The 21263-nt window shown below is 40.2% G+C and overlaps 1 protein-coding gene across 4 annotated transcripts in view; it reads right to left on the reverse strand.

Annotated features, from left to right (window-relative positions):
* Nucleotides 1–21263, reverse strand: part of lama2 (laminin, alpha 2) — a 174318-nt gene that overhangs the window by 88505 nt on the left and 64550 nt on the right. For all 4 annotated transcript variants that reach the window (XM_071467458.1, XM_071467457.1, XM_071467456.1 and 1 more), the window contains exons 15-19: nt 12063–12167; nt 8479–8693; nt 7776–7887; nt 7057–7170; nt 3502–3629 (exon numbers count right to left, since the gene is read on the reverse strand). In XM_071467458.1, coding sequence (XP_071323559.1) covers nt 3502–3629; nt 7057–7170; nt 7776–7887; nt 8479–8693; nt 12063–12167 — 674 coding nt within the window. The remainder of the gene's footprint in view (nt 1–3501; nt 3630–7056; nt 7171–7775; nt 7888–8478; nt 8694–12062; nt 12168–21263) is intronic.

Below are 21263 nucleotides of genomic sequence, written 5' to 3' on the forward strand. Positions count from 1 at the left end.
TTCATGATGATATCGGTAGTGTTGTCCCAGTGTGGCGTACGGGAGGAGGAAGAGGAGGAAGAGGAGAGGACAGACTCGAGTTAAGGCCATTGTTTCTCTCCCCATACATACACACACACTCGCACAAACACACAAACACCTGCGTCCTTACTTTCACTTTCCACTCTTCACATTCACACGCTGAAAGACACACACAAACTTCAATTTCCCCTCTCTCTTTCTCACATCCAGGAGTCTGTACTTCGACACACTCCTGATTTCCAAAACACTCTTCCTCCCTAAGAACTGAACTGTACCCAAAATGACACACAGAGAGAGAGAGAGAGAGAGAGAGAGAGAGAGAGAGAGAGAGAGAGAGAGAGAGAGAGAGAGAGAGAGAGAGAGAGAGAGAGAGAGAGAGAGAGAGAGAGAGAGAGAGAGAGAGAGAGAGAGAGAGAGAGAGAGAGAGAGAGAGAGAGAGAGAGAAAAAAATGATAGTCTCTCACCCTCGTTCTCTCACCCTCCCACTTCCATAAACTATAGATAGTTCTCCTGGATCGAGTTCCAGGCACCAGACTGATTCACTTGCTGACTGACTGGCTCCCTAACTGTGAGCTGGCTCGCCAAGTTACACGTAGGCTTGTTTGGCCAGTTCATGTAAACAACAGAAAACTCTAATATAACACATAATTGTTGTATACAATGGATTACACTTACACTGTACAATATGGGTTGTATAAAACCAGCTGCACTAATCAAGGCCATTTCCAAGTATCTTTGGGGAAAATTATGCAACTGAACAATGTGTGTAAAGTTAAGTAAGACTTTTTTACTTTCTAGCAAAATAAACCTTCTGTAGTCTTTCAGTCATATACACAACTTTTGGAACATTGCTAACTTTTATAGCAGATTACACGCTGCTACTGTCGGATATGGTAATATGGATAAAATCCTCTATCACGGTATATGCAATTTTACATCAGAAAGATTAACTGTTCTTTTAGAAATGAACCAGACAGGAATACCTCGTTTTAAACTGTAAAATCTATGTCAAAAATACAACATGGTTACATTACCCAGTCCAATGCTACTGTAACAACAGTCACTGAGCAAAAATACAAATACTAAGAGACAATCAACAAAAATGAAATTTCAAGTGACTCATGAAACATAGTTAGTTATAGATGCTAAGTGTGTCCAAGAATTATGGCTAATATCTAAAATAAATCATGACGACACCATTTTGGCTACAGGAAAATGGTTCAAAATGTAAAAAAATCTGTAACTTTTAGGTCATATTAGGTCAGTTTGGTTGAAAGTCTGTAAGGACAGTTGTTAAAAAAAGCTTTTTTTAAGAAAGAAAAATATAAGTAAAGGTAAATCTGCAGAGGTGGAAATGACCTTCATGGTTAGATAATTGACCAAGGCACTAAATTTCCCCTGAAATCCGTTAAACAGATGTAGATCTAACTGACAAACTGACAAATAAAAACACTAAAAAACCTCTCTGCAGCAGGGTCATTAAGCCTGGATGTAAATAAAGCGGAACAGCTTTCCAGGACTAAACTGATATCTATCGATTTGCTGTAAATCGCTGCTGTGATTCCTGTGCTGAAACTAATATGGACATCACTTCATCTGATGTTCATAAGAGGTTCGGCATCACTGCTAACAACAGTCCGACAGGCCGGCTGGCTGGCTATTTGGGCGGCTGGCTTCAGTGGACAGACGGGACGAGATGGCTATTTCGAGGGGCTGAAAGGCACGACACCTTCAAGCTATTATTACCGCAGTGGTTAGAGGGAGGTAGAGAAGAGAGGAGGTGAGAGAGAGAGAGTTGTGTCTTTCTTTAGCTCTGAGAGTTTTGGACATGACGTGTCATGACTGCATCAAGATTCTCAGCTGCTGCTGCCTGTGTGCGGGAGGCCAAGCTGGTGACATCTGTGAACCTGACATGCAGCATCTCTCTCTGGTTGTTTGGAGAAACTGCAGCTCTATAAAAGCAGATGTAAACATCTCACTTCCCGTTTGTACAGCTCAAGCAGAAATCTGTCCATAAAAACAACAGACTTTTCATTTCAGTTGAACGTTCCCTCGCTAGTTACAACCACTACTGACTACACTAGAAGCAGTTGCTGCTAAAATCAATATTTTTGAATTAACAATGTATTAAATGAGAATGTGACAATAAGTTGACTGTAGTGATGGACCTACAGAGAATTACCTCCTGAATCTGAAGCTCCCTTCTGCTTTACGCAGCTTGATACCGAGTGTCAGCTCATTGTTTAGCCGTCAACCCACAACTTTACTCTTTCGGTTCACTCTCACTGCTCTCAGAGTCACAGCAGGCAGCTATTTTCAGCTAAATGGCAGACGGACATAGGTAGCGACAAGCTGATGAACATAATGGAAATACAGAAGCAGCATAAAGAGCCATATTTTTACCTCAGGGGTAGGTGGAGACCAAGAAAATGAACATTAGTCTTCCATTCATCAGATGGACACAAACATTGATGATTGATAATGTTGCTCTATGTCTGCTAGATGTTTTATGCTGTCTGAGGCTAATGTGTTGCTGGTACAAACAGTAACTTGACAGTTATGGTGTGTTCAAACGGAATGCAAGGTGAATTTTAGAGATTGCTAGATTGCAGTGGCTAAAAAGAACTTTGATTTATTTTTTATTTTTAATGACCTATAAGGTGAGTGAGCCTCTCAACTAAGCTGCTTCAGGGACAAACAAGAGATTGTGCAGTCAAAACTCTCAACAGTGATTTATCAGTTCATTTTGAAATAAATGCTAAGACTTTCATACACGCTACTGAACATACTGGATCAATCAGTTCATGGATTTATGTAGCAACAAGGTCAATTTAGTAACCCAGTATAACTAATGGACTGCTTAACCCTGGAGAATGTGTCAGTGTGAGCAATTATGTGCATGTGTCTTATTGGTTTTTATGACTTGTAGGTCCTATTAAGTTATTTTTTTCTTTGTTCCCTGTAAAGTTGGACAGTATTTTTACATCCCTCATAAGTCAATTTCCTGCTATTTTTACTTTTACTATTTTTTGTTACTTACTTGGCCAACCATATGTGGACCTGTGAAGCAGGCATGCTGTATGACGGTTTTAAATACCTTAATGACTTGTGGGAGAGGTTGGAGTTTGGTACTGTGTCAAGTTTTATAGCCACAGTTATGTTAATCCAACCAACTGTGGACGTTTACATCAACAAGGATTAAGCTTCCCCAGTTACTTTGACTTTTCTTCCTGTGATGATGATATTTCTACTCATGTCATTACAATTATATTCCCCCTGCCACGGATGAAGCCTCTATTTGTGGTGATATCCTTTAAGGACAAAAACATTGTCTCGGGAGAGGAGAGAGAACGTGATGAAGAGACGGGTCAAATAGAGAATTGGGGCCACAGAGTCACAGAGGTCAACAGTGATAGATTGGGGCATTTTCTTAAATTGTGTCGTCATAGCGGCATTAGCCTTGATGTCTTCAGAGCTTACTTGTTGCTAGGGAGATTGAGTGGGCAGGCGCACGGCTGACAGTCTGCAGGTGACCCGTGGGTGGCGTTACCATAGTATCCAGGTAGGCAGGTGTCACAGTGGGGGCCAGTGGTGTGGTGGAAACAGTCCTGGAGGAGACACACAAGTTAAAGTTCTTCTATGTTGAGTGAACAAATCAACTATTTGGCAAACAGGCCGTCTGATCTGTTAACCTCAGTGTCATGAGACGATCAATATCTGCAATGATGAAAAAGTCCTAACAGCCCACTGTGTTTATCATTATCTTAAGTCATGCTTTTGCAAATTAAAACAAATCAGATATCATTAAATATTTTTCTAAGCAGGTCCATCAGTTTAAATGTTTTTCTCATTTCAATTCTACCACTTGTTTAAAAAAAAACATCTCAGTTATCTTGAAATTGTCTTGAGACAATTTTTTTAAAATTTGTAAATTTTCAGTCCTCAATACAAGACTGAATTTAATCCTAATGAGCATTATCAGAGTCCATGTTCAGTGTCTTTTGGTTTCCTGCAATGCAAGTAAACACCTCAATAAGTAATCCATCCAGTACATGTGTTCCAGACAGTACAAGCTGACTTTGCATTGTAAAAGCAGTGTAGTGCGCAAAATGCTGAACACAGCGTTACAGCTGCTTTTACCATCCTAAAACAATGATGAAGATGAATTAAGGGCCACAGTTAAGTTAATTAGTAGTTATTAGCTGGATAGGATGCAGGTTAACACTGGGAAGAAAACTGAGGAGTTAACAACAGACCCGCTCTGTCTTAGTGTGGTGTCACACTTTGTTTTGAGAGGTTAAAGGTTAGATGAGGTAAAAACTCAAGGCTCAAGGGTTTCAGCACGTCAATACAAAGAGAAGACATTTGTTGATATATTTTTATAAAAGCAAAATTAATGTTATTAAATAATGCTGTCAAATCAAATTATTATCCAGCAGACAGCGGCAGGAGGAACAATCTCCAGGAGGTCAAGGTTAATGATATGGTTCAGGATTAGCGTCACATTTTGTTACCATAGTAACCAAGCACACAGGACTCACAGGTACAATCTCAACCAAACACTAGCTCTGAACATATCAACAAATTTCAGTACAGGTGATTGTAAGCTGCAAAATTGTTTTTTGAAAGCTTTGTCTTCAACTTTGGTCCTAAGAACTCACCACCTAAAGATCAAATTGCTTTTTGTCATTTAGACTTGGAGACCATTGCTGCTCGTGACATGTACTGAACTTGTAACAATGCAGTGAACTTACAGTTTGGTCTAATACAGCTTTGATGGTTCAATACACTGCACTGCCTTTTCATAATTGAATACTTTAACTGAAAACAAATTATGATAGAAGAAAGGTTTCGGACAGAACGGTGAAAAAGGAACAGGTTGTATTTCTCAGAAAAGATACAATATATACACCTCAATGATCTCCCATTTTATTCCTTCTTTGATTATCATGTTTCTACTGGTTATTTTTATTTTATTTTTTTTACAAGTAATCAGGTTTTATAAATACATCTCTGCTGTGGGAGGATCGGCATGACCTTGCTTGTTTGCCGACATCGTGACTCTGTGACTGTTTTGTCATCTCACTCTGACCAACAGGTAACACAGTCTAACATTACCACATGCAAAACAAGAGTGAATGAACACAGTTGAGCACTGCTTTCACCGACAGTAACAACAACATTAACTTAATACTTCTTGCACTGATCTTATGATGCAGAATGAAAATAACTTTTTTATTTGTTTTTAATTTAATGTCTTAGTTTATGATGAATATATGAGATTTTTTTAACTTGGGTTTTAGTTTGGGTCATTTTAACAGTTTCCAGTCTCTTTTTCTTTATTGGCCCTGGACACTCTTGCGTTTTGTCCAGCTATAACAGTTGAACTTTCATGTTGCTACACTATGTGACTATGTGTGTGCATGAGTGTGTGTATCTGTTATGTTCCATATCATTTCCTTCTCAGATTAAACACATCTAACACACACACACACACACACACACACACACACACACACACACACACACACACACACACACACACACACACCGTGTTAACCTATAGGACCATGGCATCATTCACTCATTCAACTATAGCCAGAAAACAGAGTCCTCAGGGAGGGAGTGCGTGTCTGTCTGCCTGTCACTGTGTATAAATATGTATACAGGAGGGGTGTGTGTGTCAATGTGCACATCTATGAGTGATTTAATGTCAAGTCGTCTTTCTGTTTGTGTGTGTGTGTGTGTGTGTGTGTGTGTAAGAGAGAAAGAGAGACTGAGCCTCTCTGCTTGTCTTTCTATGTGTGTGTGTGTTTTCCCTTTGACATATCCCAGCATGCTCCTCATCTATAATGAAACATAACATGGTAATACAAAACCCACAACTCTCTCTCTCTTTCTCTCTCTCTGTGTGTGTGTGTGTGTGTGTGTGTGTGTGTGTGTGTGTGTGTGTGTGTGTGTGTGTGTGTGTGTGTGTGTGTAGTCTGATGCTAACTGACAGGTTAAGCCTGAAGCATTGTGTAGACTGGGGAGTAATGATGTGTGTGTGTGTGTGTGTGTGTGTGTGTGTGCAGATGCACATGAGCAGGTTGGCATGTATGTGTATGTGTGTGTTCACTGAGCATGTGTATGTTTCTGTGTGTATGTATATGTGAGTGTGTTTGTGTAGCCAGGGTGAAGTGTCTCACCCTGCAGTTCCTCTAATGGCCTCTAGATGGTGACTCCAAAAGGACGTAATTTAAGATTCTTACTAAGAAAAACTTCTCCCTTGGAAGTACAGTAATGCCAAAGTATCTGTTTTCCATATGAAGTCATACATGTAATCTGTGTGTTTTTAAAAGCTAAAATGGAGGGAGGGGATTTAAAGCTGGCACAGCAGTTCAGTAGTTCCTGTTTCCTTGCCCCACCTCAGCTCTAGACGTTCCCAAACGTCAAACGAGTCTCTAACACAACACTGTGTTAGAGACAACAGAAACATTATAGTGACAAATCAAACACTTCATTCATCCTTTTCTATAATTCATGGGGTGAATAGTTAACTGTAAATTGACCAGAACACATGAGCAATCAAGGGCTCCCAACCAACTGAGTTAAACTCTCAATTATTCATCTAAAAACCATCAATGCTGTCAACATAAGCAAGTTGATGGTTCAAAGCTCATTTACTTCTGACAGACACTTAGACTTACCATTATACAATAATGATGTTAAATGGGGGGATATCTTAATGTTTTAAGATAATTTCTGGTCTATGTTTAATGTGTTTACAGTACAAGCAATATTCTGTCTAAATATAATAAATATAATATTGGTGTTTGGAAAATTCTGCACATTTATAGAAATATATTTTTCAGTTTGGTCCTTATCCTTTGACATTCTGTAAATATCAAGTGACCAAGCCCTTTCAACAGCAGACATGATCAGCATGACCGGTATGAATCCTCAGTTTCACAAATCAAATTACAAATATATTGAGGACTGAATTAACCCAAAATGATGAAACATACTTATTAATCTACTTATTAATCATCTTACCAGGCAGTGTCCTGTGACCTCGTCGCATTGTGTGGCGTGTCCGTGGCAATGACAAGCTTCACACACACCATTGTACAGATTTCCGTTAACCCTCCGAAAACCTGGAATGCAAGCCTGAAACAGACACCCACACAGTCAGACAGACAGGAAGACAGACAGATGTGTCTGTCTTTAAGCTGCTGCAGTGTGCTGTAATTACCCTCTGATCTTCTAATTAGCACCTCAAGTACGTGCTTGTGTGTGCATAATTCTTCGTGTTGTGCCGTGATGTTTGTCGGTATGTCTGAATTTTAAAAACTTTATGCATGTACACAAACACATCTAAGAATCAGGTCAACTAAAAGCAAAACACAATAAAACACACTTTAGGGATCAGACTGTTGTGTGTTTATATTTCCAAAAGGTAATCTGCTTCAGATATTGCAGATAACGTTATGTCTGAGACCACTGTATTATTAAGGGTTTGATGTAATGTTTGCTGTTTTTGCAAGATTTGAAGAATGAATGACTTCTAACAATGAGTAAAAACATAATTCCTTTTCAGCCTTACGGATACTGAGTTTGTTGTAACTTAATTTGGAAAGACTATTAATGAGTCTATTTTATCAAATATGTTAAAAAATGTTATCCTTGTAAACCGACATTTTATTTTCGAAAATTTTTTAACTGCAGCAGTTGTGTGTCTGTGTGTGCGCCTGTGATTACGTGTATGTTCTTACCTCACAGGAAGTTCCAGCATATCCAGGAGGACAAGAACAATCTTCTACAGCTGATGCTCTCTTCTCTCCTTGGGCAGAGGGATTTGCTACCTGCATTGAGAATGAGTGGAGTCTATACACACACACACACACACACACACACACACACACACACACACACACACAGAAATATAAAGCATAAAGTGGCACATTGGTAGTCCGTCTATTTTTACGTACGCCCTCACATACATAAAGTGGCTGTTTGGCTGATTAGGCCTTTAGAACTTTTATAACCCGAGTTCATTCTCTCAGGCAGAATTTACTCCCAGATACCAATAAGCTTCACCCATAAAGCTGCCATCTTCAGTCCCACAAGAGTCAGTTCAAGTTTGTGTAGTACTGGTCAGTTAGTGTATAGTGTGTTCATGGTGGCACAGTGGTTAGCACTACCACCTCACACCCCCCAGCCGGCCGGCCAGGGCCTTGCTGTGGAGTTTGCATGTTCACACCATGGGTCTGTCACCTTGTTAGTCAATTTAAACAACTGCTTGCACACATGTATGTTTGTGTTAGCACACTGTGCGCTACCGCCTCTCTTGTTTTATGTTTTTTGCTGTGGTATCAAATTTGGTATTGAGAATCATGGCTGCTGATCCTGAAGGATAAGGGGCTATAGGTGGATGGATGATATAGTGTCAAAGTGTGTGCATGTTTCTATTCATACCTGTACACAGCGCTGGGCTCTGTGCTGTAAGAGGCCCGCACCATCACTCTGGTCACATTGGCTAAAACAGACAAGAAATCCCTCCGACCAATTGGTTGTCCTGTCTCTGTAACCAGGAAGTTCTCTGGAAGGAGAGCAATGTGATTGGTCCTTGGCGATGACGGGTACACCGGCTGGCCAAACCCTCTGCCATCTACGATCTTCATCCCAGCGCCCTGATGCCGAAGGAAGATAACTTTTTTGTTGATTCTTATTTTTTCACTTCTTTGATGCAATTAACTTGAAAATTTGCACTCTCTAAAAGTCTGCCTCTTTCATGAAAAGACTATCATACCCAAGTGATCCGGGGATAAAACGAGAGTGAGAGTGAATGATGTATCATTAGGTAATGCGCTGCAGTTTATATTGACATTTTGAATGGACTGAATGCAAAGTGAACTGCGTCCAGGCCTGGTATCTGACTATCTCTTGTTGAGAAAAGATCAATAGCATGTAGCAGCTAACACAGAGTGACAACGACTGATGGAGAGGGAGGGAGGGGGGGGGAGAGGGAGGGAGAGAGAGAGAGAGAGAGAGAGAGAGAGAGAGAGAGAGAGAGAGAGAGAGAGAGAGAGAGAGAGAGAGAGAGAGAGAGAGCTTACTGTGCCAATAAACTGTTAAATAAAAACTAATTGAAAGAGAGGAGATGGAGGGAGACATAAAGAGAGAGACAAAGCAGCAGCAGCATAAAGAAATGCAGGCATAAAAAGATTGTGTTAGTCCATATCACAGTACTTTTTCTTCTACTGTAACCAGACAGGCCCACTCATTCCTATAAAATGTGGTGACCAATATATACTTTTATTTTTAAAAGGACTAAGATGCTAAAACAGCTGGGCACTGTAATTTCCAGCCAAACTAACAAAACAGGAATAAATAGTGCATCTGTAGGGACTATTTTAAGCAGGGGATTAATACACATTTATTGTGCTGAGCAGTATTTGCAGCAGCAGGATGGTGTATGTGAGATGGCAGTGAAAAATGAATGACAGCTTGGCTCATTAATGTATTTTTAATAGTTTTTGCAGTAAAATGGAGCTCTACAGAACCGAGGATTAAGCTGTACCGAGCCTTAGCTACACAGGCAACACTTGTCAGTAGAATCAATTCATTGTTGCTTTGTGAGCTGCCATGGAACTGCAGATGAAAAAACAGCTTTAAACTAACTCTAGCATGATCCATCAAATGACAACATTTATATTTAATATAGTGCATTTCTTTTGTAAGATGCAATATATGCACTTTACAAAAGAAATGCACTGTATTACTGCAAAGATCTGGATGATCAGAGTCATGTTTTCAGTTCATATCTGAATAATGTGTTTCTATTTGTTTACACCTCAGAACTCAAAATAACTCTCAGAATATATTGTCCTGTGATAGTGAGAAATAAACGTGGAAAGACACAGATTTTTTTTCAGTTGTTTTAAACTAAATGAGAAACTCAAGATGCTCATACAGTATCTCCAGAGCAGAGCACTGCTCGTTGTTATTGTTGTCATGAAGGGCTTGGTATTTCTGTTTCTTTTAACTGTGCTGATGGAGGCTGATAAAGTGGGCATGGATTGAGAGAAAGACACAGAAATCAACAAAGCCATACAGACAAACCAAGACAGAGAGATTATTGTCTATTCACATCCCAAATAGTTACAACCGAGACACGAGCTGCTTCTCGCGCTTCACAGAACCGTGCAACAAACAATACCACAACTTGATGCAGATATACAGAGAGCAAACAGTGGGGGGGTGGGAGGGGGCGGGGGGCAGAGAAGAGGGAGAAAGTTGGTTGACAGTGTGTAGGTGGCTCATTATTGTCATCATTTGGAGAGGCTTTCTGTTGACAACAAGACCGACACTTGTCCTCCTCTCCTCCTCCTCCCATCTCCTCCCAGTCTGTCCATCTCACTGACACGTCTTTAAATAACACAAGCTCATTGGTCTGTGACTGTCCGTCTCTCTCTTTTCATTCTTTCCTGTTTCTTTCCCTCTTTGTTTTTCTCCTCCTTCTCTCCTCCCTGTTTATTTTCTTCTCTTTTCTATTTTCTTCCTCTCTTCTTTCATTAATTATTTTTTCGTTCTCCTTTTTTCTTCTCTCTTTTCTTCTTTCCTCCCTTCCCTTCTTTCCTATACGTTTTCCTTCCTTCATTCTCCCTACATCCTTCATTGATTTCCTTCTTTCTTTCTTTGTTCATTTCATTCTTTCATCTCTTCTTTAACTCTTTCATTCTTCCCTTCTCTCTTTTCCTTTTTTCCTTCTTTCTCCCTTTCATTTTTTCTTTCTACCATCCTTCCTCCCATCATTCTTCCTTAATTTTTAATGCCTTCTTCCTCCTGTCATTTCTTTCCCTCTGTCCTCTCTATGTCACCGTTTCCTACTATCCACTGTTTTCCTTATTTTCTTTCCATCTTCCCTTTCTTCCGTCCTTCGATTTCTTCTTTCCTTCTACATCTTCTTCTTTTTTATGTTTTTTATTCTTTTCTTCATGGCTTTGGTTTGACTAACCAAAAGCGATAGAAAATGAACTTGTGCATTTGTGTCCATATTCAATCTAAAATTCCATCTCAACAGGATGAAATTTTTCATTCATCTTTTTATTTTTTTTTTTTTACTTCTAATTAATTTTTCCCAGTCAGTGTCTGAGAAGTAGATGCTTCTAGTTACTGCAGTCTATTACAGCTACAGAAGGTGAGAATCCTTCAAACTATTCTAATTAACGTTTCCTCTTTAACACGTCATTGGCTGAAAGTTCTAAGTGCAAAAATAACGGGATCATTTGTACAGCTCTGCAGCTCTGAACATGACCACACACACACACACACACACACACACACACACACACACACAGACACACACACACACACAGTTGTGCCTTTTGTGTTCGTGTGTGTACTGTGCACTCACACATACTCACACAAACACACAATGCTGTTTACTGATATTGGAGATATAAACAGTTAACTAATAGTGTTGCTGCTTTGCTTATTGCTGCCATGCATCATATCGCAACCTGCTCATTATAAAGACGTACAGAGAGCAAGGAGAGGGGGAGACTATCTGCATTTTTTATTGCTACGTTCAGCATTTCTCTGCCAGCTGTAACTGCTAATGTGTGTGTGTGTGTGTGTGTGTGTGTGTGTTTTTAACAGCTTTCATTTGCTACTTCATTTAGTGGCTTACACTGGTTTAAGAGGCAGTGGCTTGTGGGGAAAGATAAATAATGCTGCAGACACAAATGCATAAAACACACACATTCACACCGTCCAGGTGGGTTTCCTCTGATTGTGACCACTGCCTCCCACCACCAAATACTGGGTTAAGAACACTACAGTTCAATGGAGCTTATTTCTGGACTGCTCACTGCTCTTAAGGAGTCTCCCAAATGTACCCACAGGGTTTCACAAAGCAAACCCTATTACACACAATACACGGAATAGTACAGAAAAAGGCAGATATGTTGTTAAACTGCTCTTCCTTTGAGTTTAATATACAAGTATACCAATGCTCAACAATGTGTTTATCCTTGTGTGTGTGTTTGAAAACTTACCTCTATGATTAGGTCAGGTTCTGAGGTGACTCTAATTGGCATTTGTTCTTGCTGGTCTGTAGTATAAGACACAGTGTAGACCACACTCCCTCCATAGGCTGAAAGCTGAGGAGAGACAAAGAAACAGAAAACAGGAAGTTTGTTATTTGCAGAATTTTGTAGAATTACAGCAAATTATTGATATGATTAATGTTGAATGTGTGTAGTGGTAAACATCTGATGCTCATATCAAAAACAAGTCAGGATGTCTTCTCTGAACACATTGCGTTACACTGATTAACTGAGACAGCGGCAGGTTTGAAGTGACACTACACAACTTTTACACAACCACCACCACAAGTGATAACTACAGGATGGTCAATGGTAAAACACAGTGTAACAGACTATGTTAACTTTTCAAGTATACGAGCAACTATGTGTTATTTCTTCTTTCAGAAGTTGTAAGTCTCGCCTTAAAGGAGAGTGCATCAATATTTGCGACACTCCACACCAGCAGTGGACACATGAAGAAACCAAACCCAGGAGAACAAAAGATGTAACAACTAAGCAGTTTTACTCTGACTAGTGCTGAAATCAAATATACTGCAATTTATTAACTGTACATCAAACAACAGTCACTGGAGGGGAACTAATGCGACTGGCCACCTGTGCATATTCTACAGTCTTTAGTCCACACTGTGCATTGATTTCACTAGAGTGTCTTGTTTTATAAAAAAATCTGCCAAAACATATTTCTGCAGCTCACCTGCTGGCACAGAAATATGTTGTTACAGAAAATATGATCAAAGAGTTTGAAGTTGTAAAAGTTTGCCTTAAGTTTGAATGATGTTAAAACCTGAAGTGAAGCAGCGATTGTGTATTTTACAGATAGACTGGGACGAAAACTGTCGCGTTCTCTCATGCACACAGTTTCTTTAAGACATATGTAAACAACAATCCTGCTACTACTGCTTCCACTCAATGGTGTCTTCCTAAAATATTATTTAAAATGTCTTAAAACTAAGAACAAAAAAAAAAAAAGCTACAATTGTTGTTGTCTTGAGTTGTTTTGGAGCAGTGTTTCTGTTGAGTCCGCAGAATGAGCTTTAGCTGGAAAAACGCTGCGTCGGCATGATCCTGAAATTTATTATTCTCCTCCAACCTGAACAGTAATGGGCGGGAGAGCGAGATAATAATGCCATCATAAAAACAGAGAGAGGGGGTGAGAGACAAAGAAAGAGTTGAGACAGAGAGAAAGCGAGAGAGCGTTAGAGAGGGAGTAAGAGGTGGGCTTAATATCTCTATAAACCTCTTCCATTCTACACCATTACTCTCAGTTCTTAAACTGGAAGGAGGAATCGTCCATTTCACAGCTGACCGAAAATACGCACACACACACTTTCACAGCGGCAGGCATGGAGGTGTACTTTATTGACGAACACCACTCTATTCTAATCTAACCCCATTTGGTGATTTGGACAGTGAAAATCAGAGTTTAAACCCACAGTGCGCGTCAGACAGGCGGCTCGACCTGCACTCCCACAGTGTGGGCACTGCAACACAACAGCAGCATGATGAAAGCAAAAGACACCACAGAGGATGATGTTTTACAGAGACTCACCACAGCAGCAGTGTTGTGTGAGATTACATTACATTTCACTGTTTATTATCTGACATGTGTGGTGACAATTACAACAAGATAACAGATCCTACAAAGCAAAGCTGGGTAATAATAACTCACTTTTCAAAGAGACTATGGATTGTACACTTTCAAAGATATACATATTTTATATGTTTTTTTTTGGCACATTTAAATAAAAACCACCTTTGACACCTTGTCTCAGGTTGTAAATGCCTATAAGCTGTGAGCAGTTTAACTAAAGAATGATTTTATCTTCCAGGTTTATACCTTTTAAACATTTTATTCAACTGAAGAGTTAAAATCATCCTTGGAATAAAAGTGAAAAAAAAATAATTTTGACACAGAAATGGCATGTGTTTTATCCTTCTTTAAAGGTCTTATGACTCTCAGGGTGTCCCTGGCCTCATGTTGGGAAGTGGTGGTGTAGAGCAAAATATAAATAAAGACGATAACAGATTGCACAGGTCTGTGCGCTTTAACTCATCCACTTGTGCAACAGGGCCTTGCAGAAAAAGTTGATTTGCATGTTTCATACTTGTTTGTATTATTAGTTGTGTTGTGTTGTGTAAGCACTCAGTGCCATATGAATTGAGGGGAAGAAAATACTTCTTCTTTGTCTCCTAGGGAACACTGCTGCACTGATAGCACTTGTACTTCTTTGTGGATTACTCTCTGCTGAATGAGCACACCTGAATTTGGCCATTTGCTTTCTTTGAAATTATTGACATTTCTAAGAAAACTCATTTCTCTGACACCATCCGCTCAACCTGGATAATATTAAAAGCTTTTGTCATGGCAACCTGATGACCCGTTTCCACCCTGGGTAAGGGAGAAATAAAAGAAATAAAACACAGAGAAGAGGCTAACAGAATAGCACAGCAGGAGAGGGAAATTATGGGGAGGGAGAGGGGAATTATGGGGAGTGGAAGCGAAGGAACAATAAACACTCAGACATACACAGCTACAATAGACCGCAGTCAGATCCCCCATGAGGGCTCCACAAAGCTGTTATTAACTCTATTAGTGGCCAGAATAGGAAGAGGAAGACATAATCATTGCTGTTAAAAACCTAATCAAGGATGTGACAGTCTTCATTATAGGGAAGCTTTCAGGTATGTGAGTACACATCAGATTATACAAGTGATTCAGCTTGATATTTGGGGGTAAAATATTGTAACAAAAATAATCTCATATCACAACAGGAATATTTTTTGAAAAAGAGAAAATAGGTTGTTGAGATGGGAATTTGTAGTCGAGCTTCTGCGGCAGTTACAGCGGGTATTTTCCATGCTGCGATCCAACTGTATTGTTTGTGCTTAAAACGAAACCTTGACCTAAAATGCTGATGAAAGTTTTGCTGACATGCACTGTAGCATCCTCTTGCTACTGTTTGTCAGAGTGAAGAGAAAGTGGACACACAGAGAGCAGGAAAAACTGGGAGACATGATATAAGAGAAGCGAAAAGAAAGGAGGCTGTGGACAGAACTGCGGAGAGAGAAACAAAAGATAGAATAAAATGCAGCAGGAAAGCAAAGGAGAGACACAAAGCAAGGATAAAACGCGAGGGAGGAAAGCAGAGAGGAGAGAATGTAGGAAACGAGAGGAGGAAAGTTGTGGTATTTAATGTGCTGCCTATACTAAGGAGTGGGTTTGGCACTGGAGCAAGAAGAGGTGTGAAAATGAGTCACTATCGACCTCAGTCCTCCCCCAGGGTTCCCACCGGAGCCCTGATGTAATAGGACTTCTGCATAACTTTAAATAACAAAAGTCAGAGCATTTTAATGACCTGCAAGTGTTAGTCCTGAGTGTTAGTCCTGATGAGAACACTGCTGTAATTCTAGCAAGGTTGAATTTTCAGAGGAGAACAAACAGCTAAAACACCATTTCACAAAGGAAAATCGGTGAAGCAAGCTGGGAAGCATTGGCACACTCCTGGTAAGTGACAAATTTGAAAAAGACTGTTTTCTGATACCTGCAGATATTTGACTGAATTAACAGACTTTTTTATATGAAGTTATACAGAGACCTAACACACCAGTGGGAGACATCTAAAAACCAAAAACATGTCATCTACTGAGATAAACAAAGACAGAAAATTGTATCTTTTTTTTTTTTTTTTTTTTTTTTTTTTTTTTTTTTTTTAAATACATGCTTACAATTTGTTCTTCAGTTGTGTTATACCACTTACAGAAATGTCTCAACAGATATTTTCAATTAAATGTAGTTTCCCTCGAGTGGACAAAAACAAGGTTACCTGACAGTTCATTAGCAAACAATGCACACTCAGACTCCCACAGACTCACTGCAGCTCCCTGAACAAACCCATTCCCTCTCACACGAATCACTGCCACTGGTAGCTGAAATTACCGACAGGCTTCACCAGGTCTGAGCTGGCAAACATGACAAAATAAGATCACCTCAAGGGCCATTTAGTGGAGCTTTCAGTCGTGTCACCTGAGCTTCAGCAGCAGACGGAGTTTTGCTAAGTAAGGACTTCTTGTGAACGGCGAGCATGCAAGTTCATTCTTGCCAAACAATTTGTGAATGAAAAAGTGCTCAGTAAATAAAATGGAAATTTCCATGACACCAGGGCAAACTCCATCTACTAATGAAGAATAAAGTGACATAAATGAAACCTCCAGAACTGCTATTAAACTGACCTTGAGGTGGGATCGTTGAGTGCTGTTTCTAACCTCAATGATCAATATAAAAACTCAAGTTAACACGTTTTCTCCCTTCGCTTTGTCCCGCTACACATCAGCTGTCAGCAAAGGATGTTTCTCCTCTCTCCGTGTTCATCCATCATCCCTTTATCTCCCTGCCTCAATCTCCCGGTGCTCTCTTTTTCTCTCTTTCTGTCCATCTCTGTCAGTGTCTTTTCTCCAAATGATGAACATTTTTTTGTTTTTGAACCTTTCATCAGTCTTGACTGTGAATCTGTTTGTAAATCTGGATACAAGATGAATAGAAGGAGGTCAGGATTTGACAGCTTTTGAAGGTTGTGAGAAATATGGTTCAATGATGCTAACACTCTGTAACAATATTTAACATATTTAATTTTGACCAGTTTACTGCTCAAAAATTCAAAAAAAGATACACTTAGACCTTAAGACACTGACACTGACAACTTTATATATAGAAGTAGAGTAAAACTGATGTAGATCATGAGATATGGGGGCAAAAGCTCCAGAACAATCATCTACTAAATGGACCTTGAGGTGTTATCATTGAAATTCAACTTTTCAGGCAACCTGGACAGGAAGTCCATAACGTGCACAGAAAAAGAAAAGGAAATTTGAACATCGGATCGAAGGTGAAGGGGGTTAGGGCTTCCATGTAGTCGTGTTCTCATCACTTTGATTTTATGCAGCAAACTGTCGGCTCTTCCTGATCACACACAGGTGATTTTAGAGATAAGAAACCACATCAACTTTGTCGACAAGGACAGTGACTATAGTGAAACAAATTGCTGCCCGTAGGAAGTAATGACATTACTTAAATTGAAAGTCATTAGCATTCAACTTTCTTTTGTGCAGCTTCTTCAGAGAAATGTGTTTGCACGCATTTATTCTTTCAATTTTTTGGAGAACATAAGGGGAGGGAGAGAGAGAGAGAGAGAGAGAGAGAGAGAGAGAGAGAGAGAGAGAGAGAGAGAGAGAGAGAGAGAGAGAGAGAGAGAGAGAGAGAGAGAGAGAGAGAGAGAGAGAGAGAGAGAGAGAGACTGTGTTGGGGGGGCCAAAGGAAATCATCCTTCAGGAAATGAAAACCAGATTGTCACAAAAGCTTCAGAAAACAAACTCCCCTAAAGTGACACACAAAAACAGACACAAACACACACATGCAAGCTTGCAGGCATACAAAAGAACACACACAAATACCCAGCGAAACAAAGACATACACACACACAGAAATATGAACACGCACGCACACCTGCGTCGCCCTCCTGACGCCTGTGGTTGTTTGCAATTGGTATCGGGAGTTTTCGCTCTCTGTTTATCTACCGCTTACACACAGACAGGCACACACACAGACGCAGACACACACAGACTATTGTTGTTCCAAGCAGTCGGGTAGATTGGCTCCAGATGGACCAATAGTCAGTGGAATGCTGAACAGCGAACAACCGAGCTGACTTTCTGTGTGAGAGAGTGATATATGTTGAGAAAGAGAAAAGAAAGCCCTTGTTGAAAAATCCCGTCTGTCAGTATTAGCACTAAAGAGCATGTCCGAGCATGGTCTTGCAGGATCCTTGAGGGAAATCTGCAGTCAGATTTCTCTCCTGGTGTAGAGGGACACTGTGTCCACGGGGGTGTCTGCTGCCCATGTGTCCTCTTGGAAAGAGCTCAGAGAGTTGGAAAACACTCTGTGCGATAATATAGTTTATTAATTTGATAGTGTAGCTGTGCTCAGGATGGTGACCATGTGGATTTGTGTGTAATCACCCATCTTATAGTCATAGTCCTAATTACTCTGGACCAAGTCAGTGTGAGCATGAGTGACAACTGTGTGTTCGTGGTCTGGAGAGTGGCAGCACACAGTGTGCACCCTGAGACAGCAACTTCTGTTCTTTCTGGACGGAGTTCAGATGGTTGGTTGTAGTTTGACTTGGTTCTCCTCTGCAGCTTCCTGGGACTAAGAGAATCCTAGCGCCGAGAAGACGATCAAACTTGACTATCTGGAGGAAGTAAAAGTCGGAACAAGGTTTCCGTAGGTGAACCTGCAGAAGGATCATTACCGTTTCGGTAATGGCTCTGATTTAATGAGCCATTCGCAGTTTCACTGTACCGGCCGTGTGTACTTAGACTTGCATGGCTTAATCTTTGAGGTCCTGCTTGCAAGATGGACAATCAGGGTCTGGGGGTCCTGTCCTTTTGGTTGGCTGGGGGTCAGTCTGGAGGTATGAACCCTGAGTGGGTGCTGGCAGATTGGAATGAAGCTGGTGAGTCGGGTTGTCAGCTGGTTGTTTGAGGTGCTCTGCATGGGGTTCGACCTCAGATGAAGTTTGGGGTTACCAGTGGTCACTCGAAGGGGGTTTTTCACTGGGATGGCAGCAGGGGGCAGAGGCTGTTCTTGATTAGACCCACAGACACTTGTGTGCACACATACATGCAGCCATCTCCTCATGTGTGCTTATCATGAGGTTTCAGACAGGATTGTTTGATCTTGAAGTAAAAACTATTTGGGTTAATATTATGGCCTGCAGTTTTTTTGTATTTATGGACTTTTTTGTAAGCCACTGAGTGCTGCAGGAGAAACAACACTTGCTTGTGCCACATGAAAAAAAAAAACCAAAAAAAACAGAAGAAAGCAACATTGTTGACTTTTGAGGTGGCTGCGTGCTCGACTGTGACATGATAATTATCACTGTCGGCGGCTGAGGAGAGAGGGTGAGGTGTACTGTAACTCAGTATGCACATCTCATCCAGGACGATGACTAAGAGCAGCTCATTTACCTCCAGCCTCTCAGAGCCAATCAATTATTGTTCTGCACTCCCACGGCTCACTGGCTCCTGAAAGTCAACTCCACCAGCTTGCTGTGTATCAGACTTGAAGTAACAAACAATGGCACGTTGACACCCAGTATTCAATACATTCAGTGCTGATCCACCTCTGAGGGTCAGGCTCGTGTGCTTTTGCAGGCACTGCCACATTAAATATCAACATCATGCTGACCCTGTGATAATTATATGAGTATGTAAATATGAGACCATCACCCTCTTTTGGCCTCTGCACCGCCTTAAACTGGTTGGATTTGACAGGAAATGAGAATGATTGCTTTACAGTGCAGTGGAAGCTTTATGGCACAAAGCTGGACTCATCTGCACTTTACTATAAATGGATTACACATCTTCACAGCTACCAGGACCTGCTGAGGGCTTTTATCGGGTTTCATGATTGAGAAAAGGCACAGAGGTGGGAAGCACAAAAAGAAGCATCCTCTTCAACACAAGGCAACAATGGCGGCAGGAAATAATATCTTAATTTCAAGATGGCAAACTGAACGCTGGCATGCGCTTGTTTGATATTAATTATGTTTTTGTAATGAAAACATCTGTGATTCAGGACTGCAATGATTTATGTTCGAGCAAGGTGTAATGACTTTCTTTTCCCTGAGACACGGGATGGCTGTGCAGATCTCTGCGCACACTTTCCATGCACACAAATGCGTGTGACACAAAATTATTTGGTTGATGAAAACTGAAACAAATCAACTGTGATTAATGTAAAGGCACTTTTTTTTCGGCCACATGGGAGGGGAAATCCATCTTGTGCAATCAGGACCAGATTAGAAGTGGCACTATACACAAACTCCACTACACACATTTCTCTCTCTCTCATAAGTCACAGCTCAGCAGCTTGGTAAAGGCTGGTGCTCCTCTTACAAAAAAACTATTTTTTCTACAAAACTGTTTTATAGAAACACTTCTATGACAGTTTTCATTCATCACAACTGTTAAGTGTCAACCTCTATAATCAAGGTGGAATCGGAGCATTTTTCTTAACACTTACTTTCACAGCTTAGAGGTTTACAGGTTTGCACCTGTAGCAGGTTTTCTTCTTTAAGGATTATTATTTTGTATTACTTCTTCTTTATAGGACAATAAAGAAAACAAGGAAGATAAAAAAAAAAAAAAAAAAAAAAAAAAAAATGGTTACAGGAGGTTGGGGAAGGCAGAGGCAGAGTTATAGAGGGACTTAGGGTGCAATACAACAAAAGCCGAGTTGTGTGTTTGTCAACTTTCAGTATATTTTGAGCTTCCTTTCATCAGCTGTCGGCAAAGTATTTCTCCTCTCTCCGTGTTCATCGATCATTCTCATTTCTCCCTGCTCCAATCTCCTGGTGCTCTCCCCTTCTCCCTTTCTGTCCATCTCTGTCAGTCTCTTTTCTGCAGTTTTTTTTGTTTTTCAACCTTTCATGTGTTTTGCCTGTGAATCAGTTTGTAAATCTGGGTACAAGATGGATACATGGGGGGGATTTGACAGCTTTTAGGCTGTTTGAAAAAGGTTAAAATGATGCCAACACTAGCAATGTTTAACATATCTAATTTTGACCAGTTTACTGCTCAAAAATAAAAAAAAAAAAAAATTTAAATAAATAAAACCAAAAACAACATCTAATAAAACATCAAGAATATGCCTTTAATGACACCTTACAATAAGTAAAATTTAAAAACTTCTTACACCCAACTAGACTAAACTGAAACTCTGAGCAAATACCATTTGCTCTGCTGATGCAGATCATGTGACAGCAAAAGCTCCAGAACATCGACTAAATCGACCTTAAGGTGAGATCATTTCTAACTCTGAAACTCAACCTTTAAGCCAACCTGGACAGGAAGTCTATAATGTGCTCAGAAAAAAAACTAAAATTCAAACGTCTACATTTCAATGACACCAAACAAATTCCTTCTGTTCAAATTGAGGGAAATTTCCAGAGGAGCTATTAAATGGATCTCAAGGTGAGACATTCACGTAGCATACAGTGGGTGAATTTGAGCTTGCTGAAAACAACTGCATGCTGCTGGTGGGAACAAGGTGAGTGAGAGAGGACAGACTGAGCTAAAACAATAAAGCTGCAT

This window comes from Trachinotus anak, unplaced genomic scaffold, assembly GCF_046630095.1.
Source record: "Trachinotus anak isolate AG129_WGS33_773 ecotype Australia unplaced genomic scaffold, CSIRO_AGI_Tana_v1 ptg000031l, whole genome shotgun sequence".
In the NCBI taxonomy this organism is placed as follows: domain Eukaryota; kingdom Metazoa; phylum Chordata; class Actinopteri; order Carangiformes; family Carangidae; genus Trachinotus; species Trachinotus anak.